The sequence below is a fragment of the Emydura macquarii genome, unplaced genomic scaffold (assembly GCF_026122565.2).
Source record: "Emydura macquarii macquarii isolate MOO-44397 ecotype Brisbane River unplaced genomic scaffold, CSIRO-AGI_Emac_v2 contig_3345, whole genome shotgun sequence".
Classification (NCBI taxonomy): Eukaryota; Metazoa; Chordata; order Testudines; family Chelidae; genus Emydura; species Emydura macquarii.
This window is the reverse complement of record NW_027133482.1, coordinates 6,976,483-6,989,778: the sequence shown is the minus strand read 5'-3', so window position 1 is coordinate 6,989,778 and position 13,296 is coordinate 6,976,483. Positions and strand designations below refer to the sequence as shown.

Below are 13,296 nucleotides of genomic sequence, written 5' to 3'. Positions count from 1 at the left end.
GGCTGCACAACACACAGACACACACTCACAGCAGGTGAACTGGTCTGAAATCAACAGGGTGAAACTCACTGACGCCAAGCGCCAAGCACTGCCCGTGGGAAGGAAAGACTCAAATGCACCACTGGCAGATGGGGGCTAGCCGGCAAGGCGGCGGTACCGCTGGAAAAGGTCTGGGCTCGCTGGTACATCACACACTGAACAGGAGCCAGCAGTGAGGCAGCTCCAAAAACGGCCAGTGTCATTCTGGGGTGTGTTAACAGGCGTGTCCGATGTAGGACCTGGGAGGTCACTGTCCCGCTCTGGTCCGGGGCTGGTGAGACCCCAGCTGGAGAACTGTGTCCAGTCCTGGGCCCCCCGCTTTGGGAAAGAGGTGGATAAATTGGATAGAGTCCAGAGGAGAGCAACAGAAAGGATCAAGGTTTAGAAAACCCGACCTCTGCCTGCCAGGAGCTGGGAGTGGGCTCGGGCATTGCCCTGTTCTGTTCTGTTCTGATCGTGAAGCAGCTGGCACAAAGCAGCGCCGGAGGACAGGACGCGGGGCTAGCCGGGCCATTGCTCTGACCCAGCCTGGCTGTTGGAAAACTGGGCAGGATTAGTCTTGAGAAAAGACTGAGGGGGACTTGGCACCAGTCTGCAAATCTGCGCAGGGCTGTTACACAGAGCCAGGATCCATTGTTCTCCGCGCCCAGCGAGGGCAGGACGAGACGTAGCAGCTCCCCCTGCAGCAAGGAAGGTTGCGGGGAGACGTGAGGAACAACGACCCGAGCTCTGGACCCGGCCTCCAGGGAGCTTGAGGAGCCGCAGCGCTGGGGGGTTTTAAGAAGCGGTCTGTTGGACGGACGGACGCCTGTCAGGGAGGGGCTGGCTGCCTCGGTCCTGCCCCAGCACCTTGTGACTTCTCGGGGTCCCTTCCAGCCCTACACGTCTATGATCCTAGGGGTGCACTCAACACACGCTAACACACGCACTCGCTAACATGTGTACATGCACACATTCACACGCTAACACACGCTAACACACGCACTCGCTAACACGTGTACATGCACACATTCACACACTAACACGTGTGTACATGCACACATTCACACACTAACACTCGCTAACACGTGTACATGCACACATTCACACGCTAACACACGCACTTGCTAACACATATACACACACATTAACACGCTACCACACGCTAACACACACACTTGCTAACATGTATACACGCACACATTAACATGCTAACACACACACTCGCTAACACGTGTACATGCACACATTCACACGCTAACACACGCACTTGCTAACACGTGTACATGCACACATTCACACGCTAACACACGCTAACACGCGCACTCGCTAACACGTGTACACGCACACATTCACACACAAACACACGCTAACTCATCCACCCGCACACACACACTGATCTCACCTACACACTGACACCGGCAGACACACAGTGACACAGCCACACCGATTCTCACATGCCCCGACAATGGACCCCCGCTGACCCAGCAACGTCCCAGGCTCCCAGGAACACGCGAGACCCTTCCTCAAACTGGGACAAATCATCCAAGGGGCCCGACCCTGAGGGAGGGGCAGAGGCAGCCCCATGCTGCAGAGTAACCCGCTGCCCCGACCGGACCCTGCCCAGCCTGGCCACGTCACCTCTGCCTCTGGCAGAGACGCCGGAGGCTGGCGCACCGCCTGAGTCTGGCTCCTCCTGCTGACAGAACCTCCTTGAACCCCAGCGCCCCCCTGCCCTCTGCAGTGGAGACAGCGTGGGCTGCTGGGGGGCAAGGGGGCGGTGAGCCACCGTCCACACGGAGGTCCACATCTGCATGGGGGGGGGGGTCTATTGCACCCAGTCGGTGGGCGAGGGCTGGCATCTGAACACTGACACCATCCCCAGCCCGCCCGGTAACCGTGCTGGGGGCACTGACACACAGCGGTGCCCACCCGGCGCCCGGACCGCCGTGGGCAGCAGGGGATTTCTGCACCCACCGTCCCCAGCTCCTGGCGGGAGGGTTCCTCGGAAATTCCCACTGCTGGCCGGGCCGGGGAGGGGGTTACCAGACCACACGGGCCCCTGGTCTGTCCGCGGGAGACGGGCCAATGGCCTGGCCCAGCCTGGCCCTGCCGCGTTCCTGAAGTGCTAGGGACCGGAAGCGAAGGCAGATTCTCCCTCGCATCCAGGGCAGGAAAGGCAGCGGCGTGTCCCAGTGGCTCTGGGGTGCCCCCCAGAGAAGGGGCTCAGCGTCTGACCCAACGAGCGGCCAGGACGGCTCAGAGCAAGGGCAGCTGGCCGCAATGGGTCCCCCCCTGCCCCACAGGAGAGGGAACTGACACACCTGGGAGCAGGACATGCAAAGCACGGCCCAGGCAGGCCTCGGTGGGGGGCGCACTCTCCCCCTTCCCCTCCCCTGGCTGCCACGCTCCCAGCTGGGACAGGGAGCAGAGATTTGCATGTGCAATTAGCTAACGAGCTCCCTTCCCCTCGTCAGCACATCTGGCTCCCCGCATCACACCTCATTTCTCAAACTGACAGCTGGGCGCCTAGCGCTGTCCCACAATGCACTCGGGCGCCGCAGTGAATCATCAGCCTGCCCTTTTCTGCTCCCCCCCGCAAACCCTCCTCACCTTGAGATCCTCCCTGCGCGGAGCCAAAGGGGGCCATTGGGGGGCCCCTGGAATGTTCCTTCCAGAGCTGGGGCGTCAGCCCCGGTTCCCGGCCACATCCCGGCTCCGGCACTCACAGCCTGCCCCCCTCAGACGGCCCCTGCGTCTCCATTGGACACGGGTCCTAAACTGCTGCACAGCACGGCTGGCCGGTGGCTGCGTGCCACCCCAGAGGCGGTCGCACTGCCGCGGCTGGTGCAGATGCCTGTGTCTCGCTCTGGCTCCCAGGTCAGCTCGCTGGGTCCTGCGGGGTGGCAGGCGCTGTGCTCACAGAACAGGATGGTTTTAGGAAACCACAGGCTACAGGGTCCAGCCCAGTGGCCCAGCCATGGCTCTGGTCCCACCGCCTGTTCCCTGGCTACCGCGGAGGGGCGGGACCAGAGAGGCAGGGGGAGCAGGGGGTCACAAAGGGAGCCCCGGCCCTCTGCCCATCCCAAAGCGCGTTCCCTAGCTCACAGTGACGGAACTGCGGGAGCCGAAGCACACAGCTGCATTGCCTGCAGAGCGCACCACCTCCTCACCCCCGCGGAGACGCAATAGCACCCCTGTCTGGGGCAGCCGTGGGGAGCGAATGCACGAGGGCGGCTTTCCCACCCACATGGCGGGACCAGGGGCGGGACCCGCAGCCGGGTCAGAGACCTCTTCCGGGGCCCAGCGCATCTCACGCGCACCCGGGCTGGGAAAGCTCTGCTGGAGCCTCAGTTTCCCCTACGGCCCAGCCCATGTAACGACGGGACGGCCAAATGGTCTGTGGGGATCTGCGAGCACGCGGCTTTCCCACCTGCGCTTCAGGGCCAGCCTCTCTGCACACGCCCCCCCCGAGGGGGACGGAGACCCCCAGGTTGTTAGCCTGGGCCGCCGGTGCACAGGAACCGCCCAGACCCGGGTCAGACCAGAGGCCAGACCCGTGAGTCAGAGCAAGGCAGAAGAAATGCCACCGGTGACAGTTATGGAAGCACCTGCCCAGAGAACATAAGAACGGCCAGACGGGGTCACACCACGGCTCCCGCTAGCCCGGCGTCCTGTCTTCTGATGGCAGGAAGCGCCAGGGCTGCCGAGGGAATGAACAGACCAGGACAATCGGCAAGTGACCCGTCCCCGGTCGCCCAGTCCCAGTGTCTGGCTGTCAGAGTCCAGGGACACTCAGGGCGCGGGGCTGCCTCCCTGCCCAGCTTGGGTAAATCCCTGCTCAGCGGGGAGACGCTCTCTGCTTGCGGCTGGGGCTGGTGACGCATGCGCCAGAGGAGGGAGATTTCTAGCCCTTATCAAATAGGCACCTAGCACCGGGGATGTTCTCACACTCCAGGTCACGCTTCGTCTCTCCATAAAGCCGCCTGAGCTCTCAGCCTCAACGCCCTCGCCTGGCAGGGTCCTGCCAGCAAAGGATTGCCGGGGAGACGAGCATTTCCCGGGCACTAGTTTAGAGTTACCGCCTCACAGCTGGATTGAACGGGCTCACGTGCTGAGCGAGGGTGAAGAGGGGCTGCCCGGTTCCTGCCCCGGCCCGCATTCTGCACAGCACTCTCGCATTCGGGTTTCTTCATAGCACAGCCTGCCCCCCCAAAGAGCTCCCATTGCGCTAGGCGCTGCACGCACAGGGGAGAGACAGTCTCTGCCCTGAGCAGCGTCCAATGTACATCGACAGGACAGAGAAGGAACGGGAGGGGAAAGGGGCCCAGCGTCACACAGCAGAGCCAGGAACAGACCCCAGCGCTTCTGAGTGCTAGCCTCCCGCTCTACCCACTGGGCAGTGCTGCCTATCACGTCCCCTCTTCGTCTTCTCCTTCCTAAACTCCACAGGCAAAACGTGCTGGTGCTTGAAAAGAAAGGGCATCGTACCAGGGGCTGAGCAAACAACCCAGGTGTGAACCATGCAGATACTGTGCCCCCTGGAAAATGCAAATCGAAAAGCAGGTCAGACCACGGCAAGAGAAGGAGAAAAGGACGGGGGAAAACCACTGCATGTGATTAGGTGCAGCTCCCCCGGCAGCGTCTTGTGTGAGCGGGTGCCTGCAGACAGCTCTGTTCTGCTCACACCCACCGGTGCAGAGCGAAGAGGAAAGGAAGCAAGTTTAACCTGGCACCCATCCTCATGCTCCACGAGCAGCCTCCCGTTCCAGTGGGCGACGCTCAGAGCACAGGGTTATTGTAGCCACGTGAGAACCCAGCCCAGCACTTCGGCTTTTCCTGACTTCTGAGTGCTGAACCGGAAAATTCCCTTAACGAAGTGTTTGTTTGGGTGGAATTTCCTAGGATTTTTAAAGGGAACAATCTGTCCTGTGGAGCTGTTGGCTAGGCACTCTCAGAACCCCCCTGCAGCTTAGAAAGTCAGCAGGGACAATCCCTTTCCCATGGCTCTCTTCGGAGCCAGTCACATTTTATCTTCCAAGATAGACAGTCAATGCCGCGGTCCCAGTCCCGACACACCACACTGCGTCAGCTGAACTGGCCACACGCACCGGAACCACACAACCGCGTGGAGCACGGTGCACGTCACCAGCTTGGCCAAAAAAACAGTCAGCGCAAGAGGTCACTGCAGGGATCATAACGGCACCAAATCAAACCCTGTTTTCACCAAGACGTTCACAGAGACGCCCCCCCACCACCGCCCGGAGCCAATTTTTAACTTTCACCCTTTGGTTTTAAAGGTGGCCAAAAAAAAAAAAAAAAATGCTGCAGGAGTGTTTGGACCATGGGGAAGTGTGTGCGTGTTTTGGTTCTGTTCGTTGGGGGGGGGGTTGGTCATTTTACTCTTACTCAAAACCAGCTAAACGGCTTTTACCCAACTTCCCCCAAAATATTCACCCGTGGGCAGAACCCAACCCCGGGGAATTGCAGCCTGAAAGGGCAACTCCTGACAAGGCTGCGTGTGACTGAAGACAGGCGAGCCGGCCGGCAGCGGCCAGGCAGCCTCAGTAATTCCTGGTGGGCTCGGATCAGGGCAGCTGGGGCAGCGGTGCCTCCTTGGGGGCATCCGTATTCGAGTCTCTCTGATCCCTTGAAGTCATTTCATCTGGGTCACCTGGGAGTTCCAAGGACCCTCCTTACATGCAGCTGGGAGAGTCCAGGTCCAGGGAGCATCTGTCTCTAAAACGCCGGAGTCAGAGAGCTGGGTGGCTCTGCGGCTTGCTACCCGGTGTCAATCCTTCCCACAGGGGCAGGGGCTGAAAGTCACAGAATCCTAGCAGATGAGGGTTGGACGGGACCTCAGGAGGTATCTAGTCCAACCCCCGGCTCAAAGCAGGGCCAACCTCAGCTATATCATCCCAGCCAGGGCTTTGTCAAGCCGCAGCTTAAAAACCTCTAAGGATGGAGATTCCACCACCTCCCTAGGTAACCCATTCCAGTGCTTCACCACCCGCCCAGTGACAAAGTTCTTCCTAATACCCTCTCCTTGCCGTCTCACACGCAGTGTGGCAGTTCATGTGCAATGAGTCCAGCCAGTCTCGGCTTCCTCCTGGACAAGTCTCTGCACTGCAAAACCCGCCATGACAACTGGCGTCTTGGCAGGAAAGCAAGGACTGGGCTGGGCGTCTCAGCACGTCTGTGTGTTCAAGGCATGTGCCCTGAGTGGGTACTGGTGCCTGGCCCGGCTGGACTTGCACGGGGTGTACGACTGGCACGCTGCATGAGCAGGGCGTGTGTGTGCGGGGGGGTGTCACCTGCATGGCATGAACAAACGGGTGTCTGTGTGGCCGACTGCGGTGCACGCCTGGTCTATCTGCACACCTCCGGGTTGTGCACACGTCCTGTGCATCCGTCTGAGGCATGTCTGCATCTGGGTGGGGTGTGTGCATGGCATGTGTGTGTGACGGTTGCGTGGGCACCGCCTGGCTGTGTCAGCGGGGTTTGCACGTTTGTAATGCACGGATGCCGGGTCTGTGTCCGCGCAGATCCCGCGTGTGGCGTGTCTGGGTCTGTGCGGGGCGCGTCTCCCGCACACGTGGCATGTGCACGGTGAGTCTGTGGGCGTGGCGTGAGCGTCTCACCAGTCCCCGGGCAGCGTGAACCGCGCAGACACACATTCCCCGTGCGGCTAATTGAAGCGTTTCCGTGCTGTTTGTGTTATTTATCTGTTTTATTTGCAGTGAAAGTGGTGTGCTGACGGCAAATGTCACTTCCACCATCTGCCGCGTCTGGCTGCCTGCACAGCGAGCAGGAGGCTGGGTGGAAGCAGGAGGGAGGCGGGAGGGGAGCAGAATGGCTGGTAAATCTGCTTTCGAGTACGCGGTTCACGACAGCGCAGAAGGGGCTCAGAGCAGCAGCCAGACCTTCCCCCGGGAATCCCCCCTGGGGAGAAGGAAGGACGCAAACAGACGAGGGACCCACCACCAATGCAGGTACGGAGTGACCTCGCTGCCCTCGACCAGGATCTGACCCAATGCAGGTGCTGAGCACCCGCCCCCGACCCAGTCAGCCAGCACCAGGATCCAGTCCGGCAGAGAGACTGAGTGACTCCAGCCCAGGTCCGTTGTGACCCCAGCGGTGCCCACCGGAGAGCTGTTCACTGGCCCCCGTGTGCAGCGAGTTGGTTAGGTCTCAGTCTGGCCACCCCATCACAGCTGCACTGGTCGGTCCCCTTTGCTGGCTGTCTCAGCGAGGGGCTGTAGACCTCAGCTGGCCTCTGAGCGGGGAAAGGTGGGCGGGAGCCGGTCCCACCCCTGCAGCCATGTGGGGACGTGGCTGGACCGGCTTGGGCATCCTGCAGCTCCCTCCAGCAAAACACCCCAGCCACCCCCAGCCGGTCAGTTTCACTCCTTGCCCTGGTCAGTTTCACGCACCCTGGGCCCAGGCACAGCCTGTGGCTGCCTCTGGGGGCAACCCTGGGGGGCTGGGGCAGAGCCGGACCAGGGCAGCGGGGAATAAAGGAAATAATTCATGACCTGACAGCCGGAAAAGAGAGATTTGCTTTAAAAGCCAACCCTATTGGCGTCTAATACGATTCTATACCCCCTCCCCCCGCCAGCTCTCCCCAGCTCTCTGCACCGGCCGTCCTGCAACGTCCTCCCCACACGTCCCACACGCTGGAACCCAGTCCGCAGCACACAGCAATAACCGGGACACGACGCCAAGGGCACCTAGGACTCAGCCCCGGAGCTGGCAAAAGCAGGGACACAACTCAGCTTCTCCTGCCTCGGCAACTCCAGGAGAATCGCCGCTCTGGGCAGTACAGAGCCTATGACACAGAGCGGAACAGTTCTGATTCCATCCAACAGAGGGCAGTCCCACACACAGAGTCCAGCTAGTCCAATCCAGTGCCCTGTCTGACAGCAGCCAGCACCCGACGCCACAAGCAATCGCACAATGACCAATGACGGAAGAACCGGCCCTGGAGGTCTCATCCCAGGGAGTGCAGCTCATGCGCTGCGGCCGCAGGAGTTACACAGGGGGGACGCGGGGGGGAGAACGGGACAAGGGGAGGGGAGGTAGCGGCGTGCTCTCCTTATCAGTGTCCATGCCCCATCCGCCGGAGCCCTGCAAAGCGCCTGGCCTCGGTGCTCTCCAGTGGCGGTGAGTTCCGCAGGCCGGCCGCCAGCTGGGTGGCAACGGAGGCGCTCTCCTCACAGCTTCTCCTGCCCCAGGGCCATTGCCCAGCTTTACGGCGTTTCACTGCGCAGCCCCCGCGCAACAGGGCTGTGCCTACACCCCCAAAATTACAGCTGGGGAGACCCCGGCACGGAGTGGGGCGGTGACGCCAAGGCCCCGGAGGGCAAAGCTGGAACCCAGGACCCCGATTCCCCCAGCCTGGGGTCACCCTTCCTGCACCCTGTCAGCCACGAGGCCGGCAGGGGCAGGGGCCGAGGGGGGCTGAACGGAGCCGGGCAACGTGGTGCCCGGCCCGGGGACCAGGGAGAGGAGAGGGCAGAAGAGGGGTACAGAGGTAGCCGGGGAGGGGGAGGACAGGACGCAGGCCAGGCACCCTCCCCACCAGCTCATCCGAGCCAGGTGCCCACCAGCCTCTCGGGGCCTGCGCCCGCGCTCAGCTCCCCCGGCAGTCCTGGGGGTGGGGGGGTCCTCAGCCTCTGGGCTGGGCCCAGGACACCGAGTGGGGCAGTTCTGGCCCCACCCAGCAGAGGGCAGCGACACGCAGGGGCAAAAGGCTGCCTCCTTCGGCTGGCTGTTGCTCAGCTTTTGGTCTCAACGTTCCCCTGCGGCAGCAAGTTCCACAGGTTAACCGCCAGCCGCAAACCCCTTGGTTTGGCTTCTCGGGGGTGACCCCTGAGGGTGCCCCTGCTACTGCAGCTGATGGTTCCCACAGCAACGAACGGGTCAGACGTCACAGCGCGGGGCTGGCGCACGGGGCATGGGGCCTGTGTCGGGGGGGAAGGGCCCGCCCCGGACACCGGCGGGATGGCCCCGCAGGTCCTGTCGGAAAACCCCCACCTCAGAGCGCCTGCCCACCCCATCACTGGTGGGGTCCGGACCTCCAGCCCCAGAGCACAGGCCCCTAGCGCTCCAGATACAGGAACGGCTCCATCAGTGGGCGGCAGCAGTAGACTGTTATCCTCCCGCCTGCAGCAGGTGACGTCTCTCCCTGCAGACGCGCACGCCCTGACTGGGGGACGCACCCCGAAGTGGAAACTCTTTGGCAGCGGAGGTTTCCCTCAGCCCGTCCCAGTGTCCCTGGACCCCCCCCCCCCCGAGAGCCCCAGAGCCCGGGAAATGGGGGGCGTGGGGGGACAAACGTGGGGGGGGACAGGCGTGGAGGGGGGCGGGGGCCCCGCTCACCTGTCGATGATGACGGGGTCGGAGGGCGTCTCGTTGCGGTTCCCGCAGCTCTTCTTGTCGCAGCAGCGGCTGGGCCGGGGCGAGGGGGGAGAGGAGAATTGGGGTGAGCGGTGGGGGAGGATCCAGAGCCCTCCCCCCCCCCCCACTGCCACGCACCCCAAGGGGGCCGGCGTGAACACTGCGGATCCCCTCCCCCAGCCAGGCCACTGCCTGTGGGGGGCTGGTGGGGGCAGTGGGGGAGACCTGCCCAGGCCAGGGGCAGAGAGAGATGGGGACAGTCCCTCTTGCCCCCCCACCCCCCTCCATTCTCCCCTCCTCCCCCTCCCCCACGTTGTCCCCTCCTGAGCCCTGGGGGTTGGGAGCGGCTGCCATGGCCCCCACACACAGGTCTGGGGTGCTCTGGGGGGGGTTGATGGCACGGGGGGAGCCAGGCCCGGCTCTCCGCCATCATGTTCCACGGGCCATGCGGCAGGTGAGTCCGGTGCCCTGCGCCCCATCCCGGCTGGGGGCAGAGCCCCTCGCTCGGGGCTGGCCCGGCCCGAGGCCCCCGGCTCCGAAGGCAGGGCTGGGGCCGGAGCCGATAAACAACCGGGCCCCTGGGGCAGCCGGCAGAGCCCCCGGGCGGCTCCGAGTGACACAAACAAAGCCTGGCTGGGTAAGCAGAGCCCCCCCCGGGACCCCCGTCCCCGAGCTCGTTAGTGAGGTTCCTGGAGATGAATTCGCTGGGGAAGCCGGCGCTGGCCCAGCCGCTCATTGCCCCCCCCACGCCGAGCAGGACTGTCACAAACAAGGCAGCGCTAATGGGGCACCAGGGACCCAGCAGAGACGCTCCCGCCCCCCCGGGCTCCCCCCAGCTCCGGGCTGGCCACTCCGGCTCTGCCAGCGCCCCCCAACCACCCCCTTCCTCCTGCCACCGCGCCCAGCAACCCAGCCACGGCTCGGCCTCGGCCCCAGCCAAGGGCCCCTCCTCCCTGCTGGCCTTGCCGCAGAGAGCACGGGGGGGCCCCCCGAGACCAGCGGGGGCCCCGAGCCGCAGAGAGGAGGGCGGCTGCGCCAGCAGAAATGCAGCCGCCGGAGCAGAGGGCAGGGCCCTGATGCCAGGGTGATGGGCGCGGCGTGGGAGCAGGGCAGAATGGACTGCAGACGCAGCAGCTGGTCCGAGAGCCAGGAGGGTGGGTGGGGGGCCAGGAGCCAGCCGGGGCAGGGACATGCCCCCGGTGCCCCACGCCCCCCCGGGGGCAGCGCCCGGCTGAGCGCGCACCTACCTGCACATGATCTCGTGGGTCAGCAGCACGCGGCACATCTCGGGGTTCTTGTCCTGCCCCTCGTAGATGATGGCCTGGCGGGAGAGGGCGCCGGTTGAGGTGGGCCGCGGGCCCTGGTCTCAGCCACCGGGCCTGGACCAGGCACCCCCGAGAGCCCCCCGCCCGCGCGGGAAGGGAGCAAAACCAGGAGCTGCCCAGCCCGGGGCCCGCGCCCCCTTCCTACCCTGAGCCAGCCCCACTGCCCGGCACGGCCTTCGCGTCCCCGCCCCCACCCCTGGTCCTTGCTGCCCTCCCCACCCCTGGGGCGGCACCGGGCCGGCCTGGCCCAGGGCAGCGCTGGCTCCGGCCCCAGAGGGGAGTCCAGCCGGTCCCCCCCTCGGCCCGTTTTTGCTCGCTCGCCACAGCCCGCCAGCACCCAGACTCCCCTGAGCGGCCGCGCTCGGTGCTGTACGAGGCACAGACAGGCCCAGCCCAGGGAGGGGGACGGGCTGACGGCCGGGGCAGGCCCAGGCTCTGGGATGGATCTGCTCTGGGGGTGCGAGGGTAGGGGTCCCCTTTGGGAGGTCTGGGCAGGGGCAGGGCCAAGGGCTGGGGTCACAAGGCTACTCACGCTGGGGGGAGGGGAAGGGGCAGGAGGAGGCTGGAGACACTGGCCAGGCCAGGCCTGGGGGCACCCGGGAGGCAAAGGACTTACTGGGGGTGGCGGAGGGGCAACCAGGTCTGAGCCCCCATCCCCCAGCTCGGGCCAACCACCCCCCCGCGCTGGCCCCAGCTGGCAGCGTTACCTGCTTGGACATGGAGTCGATGAGCCGCACGTAGACGTCCTGCTCCGTGCGCAGGCCTGCCAAGGGCGAGAGGAGACGTTCCCACGCGGCCCGGACAACTCCGCCTGTGCCCCTCACCCTCGGCCCGCAGCCCCCTGCCACCCCTCCCCCACCCTGGGCTCCCCCCACATCCAGCCCCACCCGTCCCCCTCACCCCCGGCCCGCAGGACCCGCCCTGGCGATGCTGTGTCCCCGCTAATTCCAGGCTGAGAACGTGCTGCTCGGCCCGTGGATGGGGAGGCAGGAGACCCGTCCAGACCGTGCCGGACGCACGACATGCGTGAAAGGGTCACGGGGGCGCGGAGCGGGGGCACTGAGTCAGCCCTGGGGGCCATACCTGGCACTGAGGCTCCGGCCCCCCTGCCCCTGCCCCCCGGCCCCTGCCCCCAGCCCCTGCCCCCCGGCCCTACCGTTGCTGTACAGCAGCTGCAGCCGGTAGTGGATCCCGTTGTTGGTTTTCTCGCCGTTCTGCTCCTGGGGAAGGGACCGGAGGTCGGACGTCAGCGAGTCGCTGGGAGCCGAGCACCCCCACCCCCCGGGTACCCCCCCTCCGGATACCTTCCCCCCGCTGGGGCGGCCTCTTTGGGCGCTTGGTGCCGCCAGATTGAGTGTCCGCTGGCTGCTCAGGGACCCCCACCCGTGAGGTGAGTTTGTGAGATCTCAGCCCTGCTCTGATGGGGGGCAGCCCCCCGGGGGGGGGGAGGGTCAGTCTCAGCAGGAGGCTGGGGTGCAGTCCCCGCTCGGCCCTAGGCCGGGCTGAGACACCCTGGCCAGCTGGTGCCTCCCCACCCTGGGATCTGCCCGCGCCCCTCAGTCCCGACCCATAGCCCCCCTCCCCCATTGCTGCCCCGAGGTGCCACGTCTGGGGCCACGGGAAAGGGGAGGGGCCACGTGGGTCATCTGATCATGGGGTGGGGGGAGGGCCACAGAAAGGGCATGAGTGAGGGGGTGGGGCATATGGGGGTGGGGCATCCAGAGGGGTGGGGCCAGGCTGCAGGGGTGGGGCAGGGAGGTAGGGAGGGGATGGGGTGGCAGGTCACAGGGAACAGGTGGGGAAGGGGAGGGGTGGGCCATAGGGAGGGGCAGGGCACGGGGGGAGGGGCTGTGGAACAGGGAGTGGGCAGGGCCGGTCCATGGGGCAGGGCATGGAGAGTGGGCGGGGCCAGGCCATGGGGTGGGGCCTGTGGAGGGGGCAGGGCCAGGCCACAGACTGGGCACAGGTAGTGGGCTGGGGCTGGTCCATGGGGCGGGGCCCAGGGAGTGGGCGGGGCCGGGCGATGGGGCGGGGCGATGGAGTGGGCGGGGCCAGGCCATGGGGCGGGGCTCGGGGCGGGGCGGGCTCTCACCCTGTCCTTCTCCACGAAGTCGACGAAGGCGGTGCGCTCGATCTCCACGGGCTGGCCCTGCCGGTCGTACATGGCCAGCACGAAGTGGAAGAAGTTGGATTTGCGCAGGTTGGAGGGCGGCTGCTTCTCAAAGTGGGCGCGGGCCAGGCCCACCCCGCTGCAAGGCAGAACGGAGGGTGCTGAGTGCCGGGCAGGGCCTGCCCCTTGCGCCCGCACCGCCGGCTCCCCCCCGGGACCCCTGGGCTCCCCCTCGCTGCCCCCGGCTCCAGGCACCACCTGGAACACGCCCGCCCAACACCAGCTGCAGAGACGCCCCGGCTTGCCTTTCTCGGGGGGCCCGTGACAGCCGGTGCGGCCCGATTGCCGGACGGGGCCAGGGAGGGTCAGACTCGCCCACGGCCCCACCGAGCGGGGCTCCAGCCCTCCTCTCCCGAGCACAGCACAGGCTCCCTCGTCAGCCTC

At 65.4% G+C, this 13,296-nt stretch overlaps 1 protein-coding gene across 5 annotated transcripts in view; it reads right to left on the bottom strand.

Moving 5' to 3' along the window:
- Nucleotides 1-13,296, bottom strand: part of EBF4 (EBF family member 4) — a 64,303-nt gene that overhangs the window by 34,810 nt on the left and 16,197 nt on the right. For all 5 annotated transcript variants that reach the window (XM_067533490.1, XM_067533488.1, XM_067533485.1 and 2 more), the window contains 5 exons: nt 12,835-12,991; nt 11,899-11,962; nt 11,450-11,505; nt 10,665-10,738; nt 9,400-9,468 (listed from right to left, as the gene is read on the bottom strand). In XM_067533490.1, the coding sequence (XP_067389591.1) occupies nt 9,400-9,468; nt 10,665-10,738; nt 11,450-11,505; nt 11,899-11,962; nt 12,835-12,991 (420 nt within the window). The remainder of the gene's footprint in view (nt 1-9,399; nt 9,469-10,664; nt 10,739-11,449; nt 11,506-11,898; nt 11,963-12,834; nt 12,992-13,296) is intronic.